At 42.2% G+C, this 15379-nt stretch overlaps 1 protein-coding gene across 5 annotated transcripts in view; it reads right to left on the bottom strand.

The window, feature by feature from the left end:
- Positions 1-1667: 1667 nt before the first annotated feature.
- The window catches only part of RIGI (RNA sensor RIG-I), a 28305-nt gene continuing 14593 nt past the window's right edge, over positions 1668-15379 (bottom strand). For all 5 annotated transcript variants that reach the window (XM_069776196.1, XM_069776195.1, XM_069776197.1 and 2 more), the window contains 6 exons: positions 14523-14671; positions 13141-13231; positions 12240-12410; positions 10556-10707; positions 5203-5349; positions 1668-3431 (listed from right to left, as the gene is read on the bottom strand). In XM_069776196.1, the coding sequence (XP_069632297.1) occupies positions 3132-3431; positions 5203-5349; positions 10556-10707; positions 12240-12410; positions 13141-13231; positions 14523-14671 (1010 nt within the window). In that variant the 3' untranslated portion in view covers positions 1668-3131. The remainder of the gene's footprint in view (positions 3432-5202; positions 5350-10555; positions 10708-12239; positions 12411-13140; positions 13232-14522; positions 14672-15379) is intronic.

Here is a 15379-nt window from a genome sequence, read left to right as displayed (position 1 = left end):
CAGAACAATAAAAATAGTTCTGAAAGAAGTCAAGAGGCTTCAGGAGGGGATAGAGATGGCACTGTACCTACAACAAGGTATTCTTGCTTGATTACAACACACAGAGCTCTTCTAGAGAATCCAGCAGAGGCCCACTAAGATGTTGCAGGATCTGGAGCATCTGTCATATGAGGACAAGCTAAGAAAGCTGGGACTGTTTAGCCCAGTGAAGAGGAGGCTCAGGGACATCTCTGTTGTTTATGTACAAGTATCTGAATGGAGGGCACAAAGAAGATGCAGCCAGCCTCTTTACAGCGGTGTCTAATAACAGGGCAAGAAGCAATGGGCACAAACTGAAACAGAGGAGGTTTCCTCTGAACACCAGGAAACACTTCTTTACTGTGAGGGTGACCAAGCACTGACTGGAAAAGATTGCCCAGAGAGGTTGTGGTGTCTCCATCCTTGTGAGGTATTCAGATGCTGTCTGGACATGGTACTGGGCAAGTTGTTGTAGGTGACAAGATGACCTCTAGAGGTCCCTCCCAGCTGCAGCTGTTATTCTGTGCAACATCTTAACAGAGAGCTATTAATATGGTCATAATCTTGAGCATTATTTGATAACAAATATGCAACTTCTGGTTCCATTGAAAAAAAAATTCAGATATTCTCAAAGGCCAAATAGAGTGCTGGTGTTCTTACCCACCCTCCTATCTCCACTGGGTACTGAAGGTAGGCTTGTTGTATGAAGTTGAATTCTGATTAATGTGTTACCTCATCAACCTTTATTACACTCATTTAGGCTGAACTGTAGAGTTGTTTTAGTCTGCAGTCCTTGCATTCAAACAATAGGAAGAGACCAAAACTCTTCCAACCCCTTAACTTCCCAGTAGTTATTACTATAAGCTGTGAAACTTAAGACTGATTATTTTTTATGCCAAGAGTCCCAAAGTAGATGGCCCTTTCACACAGCAAACATACTCAAGGACTGTGGTTTTCCAGGTACTTTTCATTTTAAAGTGCTAAACCAGCCTTTTTGCTAAACAAGCCTTTTTCAAAATCTTTGTTTCTAGTATTTTTGGAGGGGAGGCATCATCCAACCATAAATCATCTTTACGCATTGTTCTGTGTTTCCTTTTTGGAAGCAGCTCTAAGAACAGTGAATTTACTAGGTAAAAACTAAGCACAGAGTAAGTTTCTGTAGGACAGATTCAGGCTTCCTGTATGGTGCATACAGCTTTCAAAGTAAAAGGCATGGACTGGGATGGAACATGAAGCAGTGCTTAAAAAGTTGTTTTGCTTTTAATACCACATAACACTGTTTAAAAGAACACTGCAAGTCTCACTGAGTAGGGTTTAGGTAGTTTAAGTAATTTTTGGACTCTGAGTTAGGTTCCTGTTAAAGGTGGTTTGTTTTCTTCAGAGTTCAGGTCTTTCAGACACATAATTCTTCTACATACGTATGTTATTACACTATCAAATGCATAAAGTGAACTGAAAATATATTTGATCTTGGTTCCACAAATATTGAAGATTAAGCTCACTGAAGATACATAGAATCAGCAAGTGCTTTAAAGTGTACAAGTTTAACCTCGGCCAGCAACTAAGCACCATGCAGCTGCTCGCTCAATTCCCCCCCACCCAGTGGGATGGGGAGAGAATCAGAAGAAAAAAAAAGTAAAACTTGTGGGTTGAGATAAAGACAGTTTAATAGGACAGAGAGGAAGACAATAATAATGATAATAATAATAAAATTACAGTACTAATAATAAAAGGATTGGAATATACAAAACAAGTGATGAACAATGCAATTGCTCACCACTCATCAACTGATGCCCAGTTAGTTCCTGAGCAGCAATCCACCCCCCGCAGCCAACTCCCCTCAGTTTATATACTGGGCATGACATCACATGGTCCGGAATATTCCTTTGGCCAGTTTGGGTCAGGTGTCCTGGCTGTGTCCCCTCCCAACTTCATGTGCCCCTCCAGCCTTCTTGCTGGCTGGGCATAAGAAGCTGAAAAATCCTTGACTTAGTCTAAACACTACTTAGCAACAACTGAAAACGTCAGTGTGTTATCCACATTCTTCTCGTAGTAAATACTAGAAAGAAAATTAACTATCCCAGCTGAAACCAGGACACCAGGTTTTTTAACTGTGTGTGTAGCAATTTCTGTTTTCCTGAGACAAGTCTGGGATCTGGATGGGGAGGAGGGATTTAAAGACACTAATGCCTAGACTTTGTTCCAATTCTAGATCAGCTCTGACAGGAAATCTGCAGAATTAATATTAATGTCTTGAGAGATTTCAGAAGCTAATTCATGAGACAGGACATCAGGGTAAATGCTAATCACCATCTAAATTAAGCCTTCACCCATCTTACAGAGCACTGGTTGTCCTCCTTGGGGCTTGTTCAGTTAAGCAACACATAGAAAGGTGTCCATTCTGCAACTTCAGCAACTTGACAAACATGCAGTGATAGAAGAAAACAGTGCTACCATTTTAATCCTAAGATGCCTCCTCCAAGAGGGCTCTGTGAAGCCCTACTGCTTTTGTCAGACTGTTGCAGAAGCATTCTCTATTAAAGATGGATTTAAAACATGCAATATCTTCCTTACCAAAAAGTTACTGGACATTTTCTCTTAATTTTCTATATACCAAAATGCCTAGAGCATTAAAAGTAATTTTTTTAAAAAGCTTTAAAAGTAGCTAAAGTAGTGCTTAAAGTGTCTGTATAAGCCATGTTGTCTGCTTGGAGGTGCAATCCAACAAGAACTAACTGGTAACAAAGAAGATTCTGATTCACACAGAAATGCTTGAAGTTGTGGCCTGTCACCTAAAATCAGATGTTTAATAAGTCATTCAGCTTGATTTTGTATTTTTCAGACCAGCTTCTTCGTAGCAGCAAAGATTAAAATCTAGATGCTTAGAGCAATTTTTGTCCATGCTTATATTAAAACTTCTTGTGAAACATTTAATTAGATAGCAGATTTTTTTTTTAGTGGCCATACTAGCCTTTTTTAATCTAGCCAGATGCTGATGAGGGGGCCTAGTATATCCAACAGCATAAAGAACAAGAACTTTTTATACATGGAAAGAGATTATCCACTATTTCATCTTGGTGCAGTAGGGTGATACATGCATTAAAATGCTGAGTTCAGCTGGATGTTTCTTCAACATCAAAATTCTTCAAAGAGAAATTAATATTCTTCCATTTCTGAAAATCCATTTGTGTCCCAGTTTCAACATTCTCTAATACAAAACTTTTGATTTTGATCACTGGTAGATTATCAAATGTCTTGTACTTCACTATGATTCCCCAGTCATGCTGGCAATTAGTATTTTGGCAATACATCTTGCTTTTTTTCTCAAAACAATCAAACTGGACTGGTTTATGGTGAGGCTTTGTTATGTAACGCTCCTTGAACGCATCTCCTAGGACAGTGTGATGAGATTCCTGAAACAACACATGCCAGAAGCACTTAATAGTAGAAACACCATTCCTCATTTTTTCCCTGACATTCACCTTCCCCTCACAAATACCATTTCCCTGGTAAGGTGCTTCCTGTCATTAAGGAGGCTCACCTTCCAGCCCCCTTGGCTCATCGCTCTTTTTTCCCCATTCATTAAATACCAGGTACTAGAAAGGCCCAGGCCTGGTCTTATCAAACCCCAAATAACTATATATCACAAGTCACTAGCTTACACATATTTGAACTTACTTATATTCTCTAAAAGCCATGCTTGCAGTATTTGAGCCTTTTGCGTAAAATAACAGAGTCACCCAGACAACAGACAACTTGAAAGACTCCTGCTTCTCACTTATTTTAACTGTATGACCCCAGCCTTCCATGAGGGGTGATGCAATTACATTGGAATGGTAGAAAAAAGTAAGCCTAACAAGGTAAAGGAGTAACAGTTGTTGTTTATAACATATATAATTAAAGATTAAAAAAAAAATTAAAAACTTAATTTGAAAGCATATGTACAATTTGAGCTGGAGTCTGAAAATGCTAGTTCTTCCTTGATATCCAACTTGAATTAAATATGTAGGCTGAACTATGACAGAACTCGGTTTGTAGGGATTATTTAAAATATTGTGAGGGGTTATTTGCAGAGTACTAAGCAAAAATTCTTCCTGAAGAGTTTTCTGAACTCTCGGATCTATTTGCCCAGGTATAGGTGATAAGCCAGCAGCACAAAATGGAGTAACAGTCAGAGGTGCATATTAGATATCCCTTGTTATTTGTCAAAGAAGTGTAACTAGGTTTTCACAAGGCTGAGTTATTCCCAAATCCTTGCCTGTGGATATTCCCTATGCAGAGGAGTAGTGAACTCCATCTACGTTCCAAAAGCAGCTGGTAAAAACAAAAAAAAGATATTCTTGATTAAAAAGGGAAGTGGCTGAAGGCAAGCATTCTGTAATGCTCAGCTGTGGCCTGAAGCCCTTTATCACATTACAACTGTACTTTTCAGAGCAGCACAAATAGAAGCTTCAGAAGAACAAATTTCAGCACTAGAAAGGCTCAAAGTGCCCAGAAAAGGCTCTCTTTCATGATCACCACTTTCCATGTCTAGAGTATTGGCTTCTTGGGCCTGCAGAGAAATTCTTCAAGTTCAGAAAGATTACAATAAAAATGTCACCATGAGATACATCGAAGCAATGTGAACTACCTAAAGAATGGAAAACAAAGTAATACTGAAGAATTAAAGGGCTCCTCTTGTAAAACCATGCTTTGCCCTGCCTTTCAAAACTGAAAACTGGCCCATAAGCCAAGGAGCTAAACAGTGAGCTGATCTCAGTACTTTGTATGGATAATTTGCAATCAACAGAAATGGTGGGAGAAATGTCTCAACTGCAGGAAGACTCCCAATCTTGTGCTAATCGGGAAAGTAAATACCCAGCAGTTATACGAATAGGTTATGTCATTGAAGATCACATGATTTTCCACAAAATTCATCAGTTTCTAATAGAAGGGGGTTCAGGAAAACTGAAGTGATTCCTGTCATATCACATATTTGCACACCCTGGATATCATCAACTACCATCATAACATGCTACAGAAGTAGTTATGACTGGTCCTGTGGCTTTCCGATTTACTCAGAATTTTTTTCTGCTCCAGTTTGCACAAAATAGCCTGCTTTCCACACTAATAAACACTGCTGTTAGTTCAATAATGTTGACTTCCCTGGTGTTCACGGATGTAGGTTTCCATACAGACACATACCTTTATAACTCTGATGTCATCTGTACTGCAGGCATATGCTTTGCATTTTCCACACAGAAGATTTTTTTTCCCTTCCACTACCTTACTTCTTGTTTCTTTCTTCCTGGAGTCTCGTAATACCTTTTCCTTCATTTGCAGGTCATGTATCTTTAATAAATAAATAAAAATCAAGATCATTATGAAATTACATCTGTCTAAACATGACTCAGGATATGTAACATCTAGGAACCTATTACTTAAAAGCAAACAAACAAACCAGGCTTCGTTCTAGCAACTCATACCAAAGGAAGAACATGGTACATTTGTCAGGTTAAGAATGTAAGGCTAGAATAAGTAAGTCACATGATGGACAGCATTTATGCCATCTGTTCCTTCCTCCCCTCTACCCCACTATGGCCCCTCTGGTCATAACGCTATTAAGTCCTTGTGAAGACTAAGTCACGTGAGACTCTCTACAGCAGAACTAGTGCTGCTGCTCTGGAAAGAATGCTCCAGAGACTACAGAAATTGCAGGCAGAGAAAGAGGCAACAGCCACAGCCTGGACCTGGGAACCTGCAGCTCATGCAGAAACAAAATCCTCCAAGAAGCAGCAGAGCAGCCAAAGCAAGACTCAGAGGTGGGAGAGGAAATTTCACAAAGGCTAGAGGGTCTTGGACATCCTTTGTTTCTCAGTCCCTGAAAGCTTGCCTGGAAACATGGGGTGATCTGCAAATGCATGGGAATATGGCAGAACTGTGTACAAAGTCTTTTTATTCTTAGTGGCTACCACTGGCTTATTCCAGTCTTCTCGAGGAAATTTGTTGCAAAGGTCTAGGAAAATAGAATCATAGAATCATTTAGGTTGGAAAAGACCTTTAAGATCATCGAGTCCGACCGCAAACCTAACACTGCCAAGTTCGCCACTAAACCATGTCCCTAAGTGCCACATCTACACATCTTTTAAATACCTCCAGGGATGGTGACTCAACCTCTTCCCTGGGCAGCCTGTGTCAGTGCTTGATAATCCTTTCACTGAAGACATTTTTCCTAATATCTGACCTAAAGTTCCCCTGGTGCAACTTGAGGCCATTTCCTCTTGTCCTATCTCTTGTTACTTGGGAGAAGAGACCAATGCCTACCTCGCTACAACCTCCTTCAGGTAGTTGTAGAGAGCGATAAGGTCTCCCCTCAGCCTCCTTTTCTTCAGACTAAACAACCCCAGCTGCCTCAGCTGCTCCTCAGAGGACTTGTGCTCTAGACCCTTCACCGGCTTCGTTGCCCTTCTCTGGACACGCTCCAGCACCTCAATATCTTTCCTGGAGTGAGGGGCCCAAAACTGAACACAGTATTTGAGGTGCAGCCTCACCAGTGCTGAGTACAAGGGGGACGATCACTTCCCTGCTCCTGCTGGCCACACTATTTCTGATACAGGCCAGGATGCTCTTGGCCTTCTTGGCCACCTGCACACACTGCTGGCTCATATTCAGCCAGCTGTTGACCAACACCCCCAGGTCCTTTTCTGCCAGGCAGCTTTCCAGCCACTCTTCCCCAAGCCTGGAGCATTGCCTGGGGTTGTCGTGACCCAAGAGTAGGATCCAGCACTGAGTCTTGTTGAACCTCATCCAATTGTCCTTGGCCCATCGACCCAGCCTGTCCAGATTCCTCTGTAGAGCCTTCATGCCCTCAAGCAGATCAATGCTCCTACCCAACTTGGTGTCATCTGCAGACTTACTGAGGGTGCACTCGATCCCCTCGTCCAGACCTTTGATAGGGACATTAAACTGAACTGGGCCCAATACTGAGCCCTGGGGAACACCACTTGTGACTGGCCATCAACTGGATTTAACTCCATTCACCACCACTCTTTGGGCCCAGCCACCCAGCCAGTTTTTTATCTAGTGAAGAGTACACCTGTCCAAGCCATGAGCAGCCAGTTTCTCCAGGAAAACACTGTGGGAAACGGTGTGAAAGGCTTCACTAAAGTCCAGGTAGGCAACAGCCACAGCCTTTCCCTCATCCACTAAGCGAGTCACTTGGTCATAGAAGGAGATCAGGTTAGTCAAGCAGGACCTGCCTTTCATAAACCCATGCTGATTGGGCCTGATCACCTCATTGTCCTGTATGTGCTGTGTGATGGCACTCAAGACAATCTGCTCCATAACCTTCCCCGGCACCAAGGTCAGACTGACAGGCCTGTAGTTCCCTGGATCCTCCTTCCAGTCCTTCTTGTAGATGGGTGTTGCACTTGCTAACCTCCAGTCAACTGGGACCTCCCCAGTTAGTCAGGATTGCTGATAATTGATTGCAAGTGGCTTGGTGAGCGCTTCTGCCAGCTCCCTCAGTACCCTTGGATGGATCCTATCCAGCCTCATAGACTTGTGTGTGTCTAAGTGGTGTGGCAGGTTGCTAACCATTTCCCTTGGATTATGTGGGCTTCATGCTGCTCCCTGTCCCTGTCTTCCAACTCAGGGGGCTGGGTACCCAGAGAACAATTGGTCTTACTATTAAAGACTGAGGCAAAGAAAGCATTAAGTACCTCAGCCTTTGTCACTGTGCATCTGCCCCACATCCAATAAAGGATGGAGATTCTCCTTAGCCCTCCTTTTATTGCTAATGTATTTTAGAAACATTTTTTATTGTCTTTTACAGCAGTAGCCAGATTAAGTTCTAGTTGGGCTTTGACCCTTCTAATTCTTTCCCTCCATAACATCACAACATCCTTGTAGTCCTCCTGAGTGGCCTGCCCCTTCTTCCAAAGGTCATAAACTCTCCTTTTTTTCCCCAAGTTCCAGCCAAAGCTCTCTGTTCAGCCAGCACTGTCTTCTTCCCCACTGGCTCATCTTTTGGCACATAGGGATGACCTGCTCCTGTGCCTTTAAGATTTCCTCCTTGAAGAATGTCCATTCTTCCTGGACTCCTTTGCCCTTCAGGATGGCGTCTCAAGGCACTCTGTCAACCAGTCTCCCAAACAGGCCAAAGTCTACCTTCTGGAAGTCCAAGGTGGCAGTTCTGCTAACCCCCTTCCTTACTTCTCTGAGAATCAAAAGCTATCAATCATTTCATCATCTTTGTGCCCAAGATGGCCTCCAACCATCTTCCCTAGTGCCTTCCCTAGTTGGCTCACTCACCAGCTGTGTCAGGAGGATATCTTCCACACACTCCAGGAACCTCCTAGACTGTTTCCTCTCCACTGTATTGTATTCTCAAAAGACACCTGGCAAGTTGAAGTCCCCCACAAGAACAAGGGCTAGCGATCATGAGACTTCCAGCTGTATTTTGTATTTATAGAGTATTTTGTCTGCCTCTTCGTCCTGGTGGGGCAGTCTGTAACAGACTCCCACCATGACCTCTGCCTTGTTGGCCTTCCCCTTGATTCTTGCCCATAAAAACTCAACCCTCTCATCACCATCATTAAGCTCTAAACAATCAAACCACTCCCTAACATAGAGGGCTACCCCACCATCTCTCCTCCCTTGCCAATCCCTTCTGAAGAGTTTATAGCTATCCATTGCAGCACTCCAGTTGTGCAGGTCATCCCAGCATGCCTCCGTGATTGCAATTTTATCAGTTTTCCAGCTGCCCAACGGCTTCCAAGTCCTCCTGTTTGTTGCCCATGCTGTGTGCAGTGGTGTAGATGCACTTCAGTTGGGCTATTGATCCTGCCACCTTTTAGGGGGAAGAAGCCCAAGTTCCTATGTGACTGTTCTCAGTCACTCCCATGGTTTCTAACACATCAAAACCCCTTGATTCTTTGCCACTGTGTGGATCTCCATCCCCTACCTCCACTGAGATGGCAGACTGAAGGACCTCGCTAGCACAGCATCCCTTAAACATTGGCATGCCACCACCAGGCTTATCTCTAGCAAGCCTGGTTTTATCCCTTTCCCCCTTAAAATCTAGTTTAAATCTCTTTCAATGAACCCTGCTAACTCCTGCGCAAAGATCCTTTGCCCCCTTTGAGACAGGTGTACCCTGTCTGTCGCCAGCAGACCTGGTGTTGTGTAGACCAACCCATGATCAAAAACCCCCAAATTCTGCTGGTGACACAGGCTCAGAGCCACGTATTGATCTGCTGGGTCTTCCTTTCTTTCCTTGTCATTGCCTGCAACTGGAAGGATAGAGGAGAACACTACTTGTGCTCCTGATCCCTTAGCCAGTTGTCCCAAGGCCCTGAAGTCTCTTTGATTGCCCTTGGACTTCTTGTTGCAACTTCACCATTGCCTACATGAAAAATCAATAATGAATAATAATACTAGGGCGATACCAGGGTAGGAAGCTTTCTCTTCACATCTTTAACCTGGGCCTCAGGGAGGTGGCAGACTTCCCTAAGAAGTGGGTCTGGTCGGCATATTGGGCTTTCCGTTATCCTCAGGAGAGGGTCTCCTATGACAGTGACCTGTCTTTTTTTCTTTATGGAAGTGTTTTTGACACAGGGCATAGGCCAGTTTAACCTTGATGACACCTCCAAGCTACATGAACCATCATCCTCATCATTGTTTGATTCCACTTGCAGAGCCTCATACCTATTACGCAAGGGCATCTAGGAAGGTGGGGTGGTTACAGAGGAAACATGCCTGCTGCGCCAGGCAGAAAACTGCCCGGCCAAAAATCTGTCATTGACTTAGGCCGCAACACCTCTTACATGTCACCTCAGCATCAGAAGTACTTAACACTTCTTTCTACCCTCATGATGTTTTCTGATCTGGTAAGTGCACAGCACACAGCAGGGTTAATGAAAAGCACTGAATGTGTACTGAGGTGTTCTACTAGGCTTGTTCACCTGCCAGAAGTTGCTTGAAGGAAAGATAACAGTACTGTAGGCAGTACAAAAGAAGTCACCAGTAGAAGAGCAGGTACAAACCCAAATGTCATCCTGTTAATGTCTCAGACAATGGTTTCTTGACATCTCCCAGAAACCACTGCTCTGAAATCAACAAGCACTTGGTGTGACAACAAACAACTTTAGAAAAGCACTTCTACCAGCCTGCAGCAAAGATAAAGTGCTTCTGAACAAGAATTGGATGAACCTATTACCCCCGTCTCTATAGTTACCCATCTCCCTGTCCACTATCCCAGACACAGTAATATTTTTCTTCCAGTGGACAGAATAGTTTATATTTTATTTCTAAGCTGAGAAGTTTACATAAATTCTACCTCAACTTCTAAGTTTTTTACAGTTACAGTACAGATGACATTCTGCAAGCGAGCAGTACACACTATCCCTTCTCTGCTGATTTAGCCTTGGTCTGAAACCAAATACAGTGAATACCTTTCTCAAGTTATCACTTGGTCCTAGATAGAGCCCTTGTAGATTAAGGCCAATATAGATTACGCCTGTAGATTTGCGTATGAAAATTCCACAGAAGTACAAACCTTTCTTGCAAATGTTGTTTCATCCCAACTCTGTAGCTTTTCAATAGCTTCATTCATCATTTCTTCCTTGTAACGGTTGTGTTTCTCATTCTCAACCACTTCTGTTTTGCTTGTCACAAGGATGCACTTGCTGTCTTTTGCCCTTCCACGACCTATACAGCAACATATTTATCCTCTTTAGTTACTCTTAACAAGATGTGCAAAAGCGGCAGCTATGCCATAAAAGAGCATAAAGGACTTCTGTGCGGCTGCTTTTGTTTCCCATGTTCAGGTTCAGATAATGCTGCTTCTGAAGAGCAGTCTCTCAGCTCGCTCTTTTTCAATCACAAGCCAGAACAAGATGCACCTTTCCAGGCACCCTCATGGATATCACCCAGCCAGTGCTGTATTGACTGCTTCTGTGGCCTGCCTCAGTTAAGCTCAGGCATGTTTGACACTTCAGTTATTGTACAGCATCTTGCTGTCTTCTTGTGGGAAAAAAACTAGAGGAAAAAGGTTCATCTTAGTCTTACTTACTAGTTTTCTGCCCTGCTAATTGGTGTCTATTTAAAAAAAGAAAAAGTCTTATCACAAAAAACCTGAGGAACTGGAAATATGGTGATGGCAAGAAAAGAGACAAGAGCAAGTGCCATCTCATCGCCTGTCTATGCCTACTGCCTGCCTGCTTTTTGCTGCTGTGTCACAGGCAAACTAAGAACTACAGGGATCTTGTACCACTTCAGAAGTATTTCGGTTAGAAAAAGTGTTCACATTAGCTTTTGAGCTCCTATTCCCCCAAAATCATGATTTTATGTTGTTTAAAACTGACGCAGCCTATTTTCTTTGCATCTTTCATGGCTTGTTAAGAAACACTATCCTTTCACCCATAAACATGAATTCTGGGCCAATTATTTCATTCTAAGACAAAAATAAGAAAGTCACGGGACACAAACCCTGAAAGCAGAGGACTAAGATCACTTACCATGAAATTATGAAGTAATCTACTTGGGTGATACGATAAAGTACTGCAGATGCACCCTTGAAAGACATAGGCAGTTTTATGACATTTAGGAATGTCATAAACAGAAAGCAGTATTTAGTGTGGGTCTTCATTCCCCTCCACTGGCCTTATTGTAAAATCACCAAGATTCAAGACCAAAGTCTTGACAGACTTCTTCAGACAAGCCAAGACAGAAACAGTTTCCTTTTTTCTTGTCTTGAATGTTACAAATCTGCAGATGTGAAGGTCTCAGGTACCCATGAGTAGCTGTGTTGGCAATAAGCCACTGGGCAGGGGAAGGTCTTCAGAAGCCATGGCAATGCATGAAACTCCATTACAGCAGTCTTTTGTAAATTGTCACAGAATGATTTGCATTATTTCTGACTACAGCTCTTCTAGCCATACTTCTGCTTATATGTATAATTAGCCACTTGAGGGATCAGTCCTCAACAGTTCAATAACCTTGTGCAGCATGGCTAATTTGCATGGCAAAAGAAAAGTCACACAACATCAAGGACTCAGTTCTGTGAACAAATTTGTCATGTCCAGTCCCATCATTCATCTGACTTCACTCAGGGGCACAGAGGAATAACAGCAAGACATGCACATATTACTATAGTATTTCCAAAGTGTAATTCAGCAGCACTTTTTGTCCCTTTCTAGGCCAAAACAGGTTTCTAAAATAATAGCTCTGAAATTCCATACCTCTGACTTGGATCATTTTGGTGACATTACCGAAGTATTCATAGAGCACAACAAGGTTGCACTCAGAAATATCAATGCCTTCATCAGCAACGGATGTAGCAATTAGCAGTCTGTTCTCTTTGTTGGTTTTGAATGCATCCAGCACACCCTTCTGCATTGGGAGGGTCATACCTACAGTACCAAGAAACTGTGTCAGGAAAAAACACTAATTTCCTTAAATTAAGAAGAGTTAAGAATTCCTTGAGCAAGATACCTGCATTTTCTCTTTATTTAAGTGATTAAAAATGAGCATGTCCTCTTGATCTGGAAAAGTACTTTAAGTTTGTGTATCCAGCTGGCTGCGTACTATACCCACTGAGCAGGAATTCCTGTTGATGTGCCACACAAATTGTCATCCTGGGAAATACGATTTCAGACACAACACCTAGCTGACCTTTATTAGAGAGACCTATACAGCTTAGTTATTTTAAGCCCAAGCTAACTCTTAACTTAAGCCATGCATAATTCATTTCAGCTATAGCTTCTGTTCTACCTTAAAACCACACACAAAATAAGAGAGGGATCTGTAAAAGGAACAGGGAAGATACCACTAGAAGTAATCATAAGAAGCCACGATAGCAAACAGTTTCTAAACTTCTTCTGAACTAGCAAAAGAATCCTGCAGCAAAGGGTCACTGACAGTGTTACTGCTGCTTTAACCAAAGATTCTGGACAGAAAAAGTAAGCATCTCCTTAGGATTGGTTAAAGGTCTTCTAGATGTGGAAGAAAGCAAAGTACAAACTTTCATGACCTTCCTCTGTTTAAGAGGACAGAAGATGAACACAGGAAGAGTAGAACAATTTCAGCAGTGTAGCCACCATAGGTCTAGCAACTGGTATTCCTCAGTGCAAATCTGCATACCTGTTTTTTGATCTCTTCTTCCACGACCCATCAACACACCTGGCTTTATGTAGCTAAGTAGAGGGTTTGCTTCTATCCACTTCTTCAAAGCCTGGAAAGCAAATCAGGGAGTTAGATCCCTGTCCAGATGAAATGTTAGTTTGGGATAGATACGTAGATCCTGCCCATGCTTGCCTAGACAATTAATACTTCTGAGAAGCAAAAGCATAAAAGAAGGTGGGACTTGTGCATCAGGAGGGAGCATCTATTAATAGGTAAGAAAGCAAGGGTCACAGCCATGATGCCAGATTGAACCATGCCACAGGTGATTTCCACTTTTCCCACCCCTGCAACTTAAAGACTGACTAGAGAGCAAGCAGCCTTTCACCACTAAAAAGTATGCCTTTTTCTCTTATAAACCAACAGATCATTGAATACTACACCTCTGGGATCCAAAGGAAATGAGTTGCTATTTACAAACTGCACTTTCTCACTGCACAGTGAATGTAGCACCTTCAAACTGCTGTTACGTAAGAACAAAATTCAGCCAAGCTACAGTAGGCTTTTACCTCTATAATTGAAAGTTACCAGCAAATGCTTAGTGTTGTTAGTTTGGACTTTAGCCTGCCTTTAATATTTTTCTGGTTTGCATTTCATCCAGCATGTCTATACCCAAGGATAAAATGGGGATTGGGACTCTGAGCTGATAAATCTGTTTACAGTAGCCAGAGACTGTGACACCCTGCAGTAAAGGTTTAAGAGCTACTGAAGCTAATGATTAGCAGCACAGTTAATTCAGACATGATTTTTTTCTGGGAACAATGTATTGGAAGGGAGAAAAAAGATCATGCAGCCTAGATTCTTGATCCTAGGCAAGTATGAAATAGACCAGTGCATCAGAAGGGTCCAGAGATCATCTGCTCAACAAAGTCTTTCCTTTTTATTGATCAAGAACATGCTAGGGCAAAGGCCTCCTTTGGGCCTATAGGAATCCTCGGGGAAACCTACAAATGCCTCCTGATGTGCAGTCTGTAATAGAGCAGAGATGCTGGTTTATAATACTGCCACATTAAAGCCAAAAACATTGTAATACATCTTGTTAAAAATTACTTCAGACCTAAAGTAAAAATCTGATGGCTTAATGACCAGCTATGACACGTAGCAAGAAAAAGTGATGAAGGGCACCACCCCTGTACTGTAGTTTTTAGAAAAAGGAAAAAAAAAAACCCTCATCCTGTCTCATAGCATCAGTGCTTAGGAAGATATAGAAAGATAATTATTTTCTTAGGAAAATCAAATACATGCATATTTTTCAATTTCCAGATCAAAATGGGAAGGGTAATAGATGAGGGATTTTATTTTCTCACTTCCCATTTTAGGAGCTTTGAAAAGAAATGTCTTACAGCTACTAAGGCTCTTGTCTTAGCAAAGAGAAGAGTGTGAGTGTCTGGGTTATAGCGGTATGCTTCCTCCAGGATGCAAGCAAGCTCTTCCAGCTTAGGATTCTCATTTGACTCATCTTTTGAAAGGGCAGTCAGTTCTGGTTCTTTCTCTGGAAGAAAACAGCAGTGTCTTGAATAATTCACCTTCTTTAATGCCAAAACCAGAATTCTCACCCAAACCTACGAAGCCACCCACATTCTCTTTAGCATCTATTTTTATTTTCTATACCATTCTTTCAGATGCAAAGCTAGTGGTTAAATACAACAAAATCCCCAGAAAAAAAGAATTCTGAATCTCTCACATTTTGTAGCAGACTGACAGAAGAACCTCTGTGACATACTGCGAGTCAAAAGACAGCATCAAAACAAACTCAGTTCTTGCAAAGAGCAGTGCTATTTCTTTTTAGGAAACAACTGACACCAGAGGCCAGACAGCCCAGTGATTTAAAATTGCAGTCAACACTGCAACACACCAGATCACAGGCTGTTTTACAGCACACTGCTACTAAATCAGCAGTTAGAGAACAGTGCCACCTCTAACTTTTAATCAGAAGGGTAGAAGGGCCACCTGCTTCTTCCCAGAAGTTTGGGATTCGTCCAGCAGCATTGGGCAAGAGGAGGCTAGGCAGTGCATCAAGCAGTGTACGTTGCCTTATCTAATGATGCCAGCATCCACAATTGTAGACCATCCCCCTACTTGTGGGGCACACTCTTAAGGACATCACTGACTTATCTCCAAGTCAAGCAGGTAAGAACCTACTATAGCATCTAGCTACAATTACTACTACTTCCTTAGCTCCTGCGCTAAAAGCTTGCAG

This window comes from Haliaeetus albicilla, chromosome Z, assembly GCF_947461875.1.
Source record: "Haliaeetus albicilla chromosome Z, bHalAlb1.1, whole genome shotgun sequence".
NCBI classification, from domain to species: Eukaryota; Metazoa; Chordata; class Aves; order Accipitriformes; family Accipitridae; genus Haliaeetus; species Haliaeetus albicilla.
This window is presented reverse-complemented; position numbering and strand designations above follow the sequence as displayed.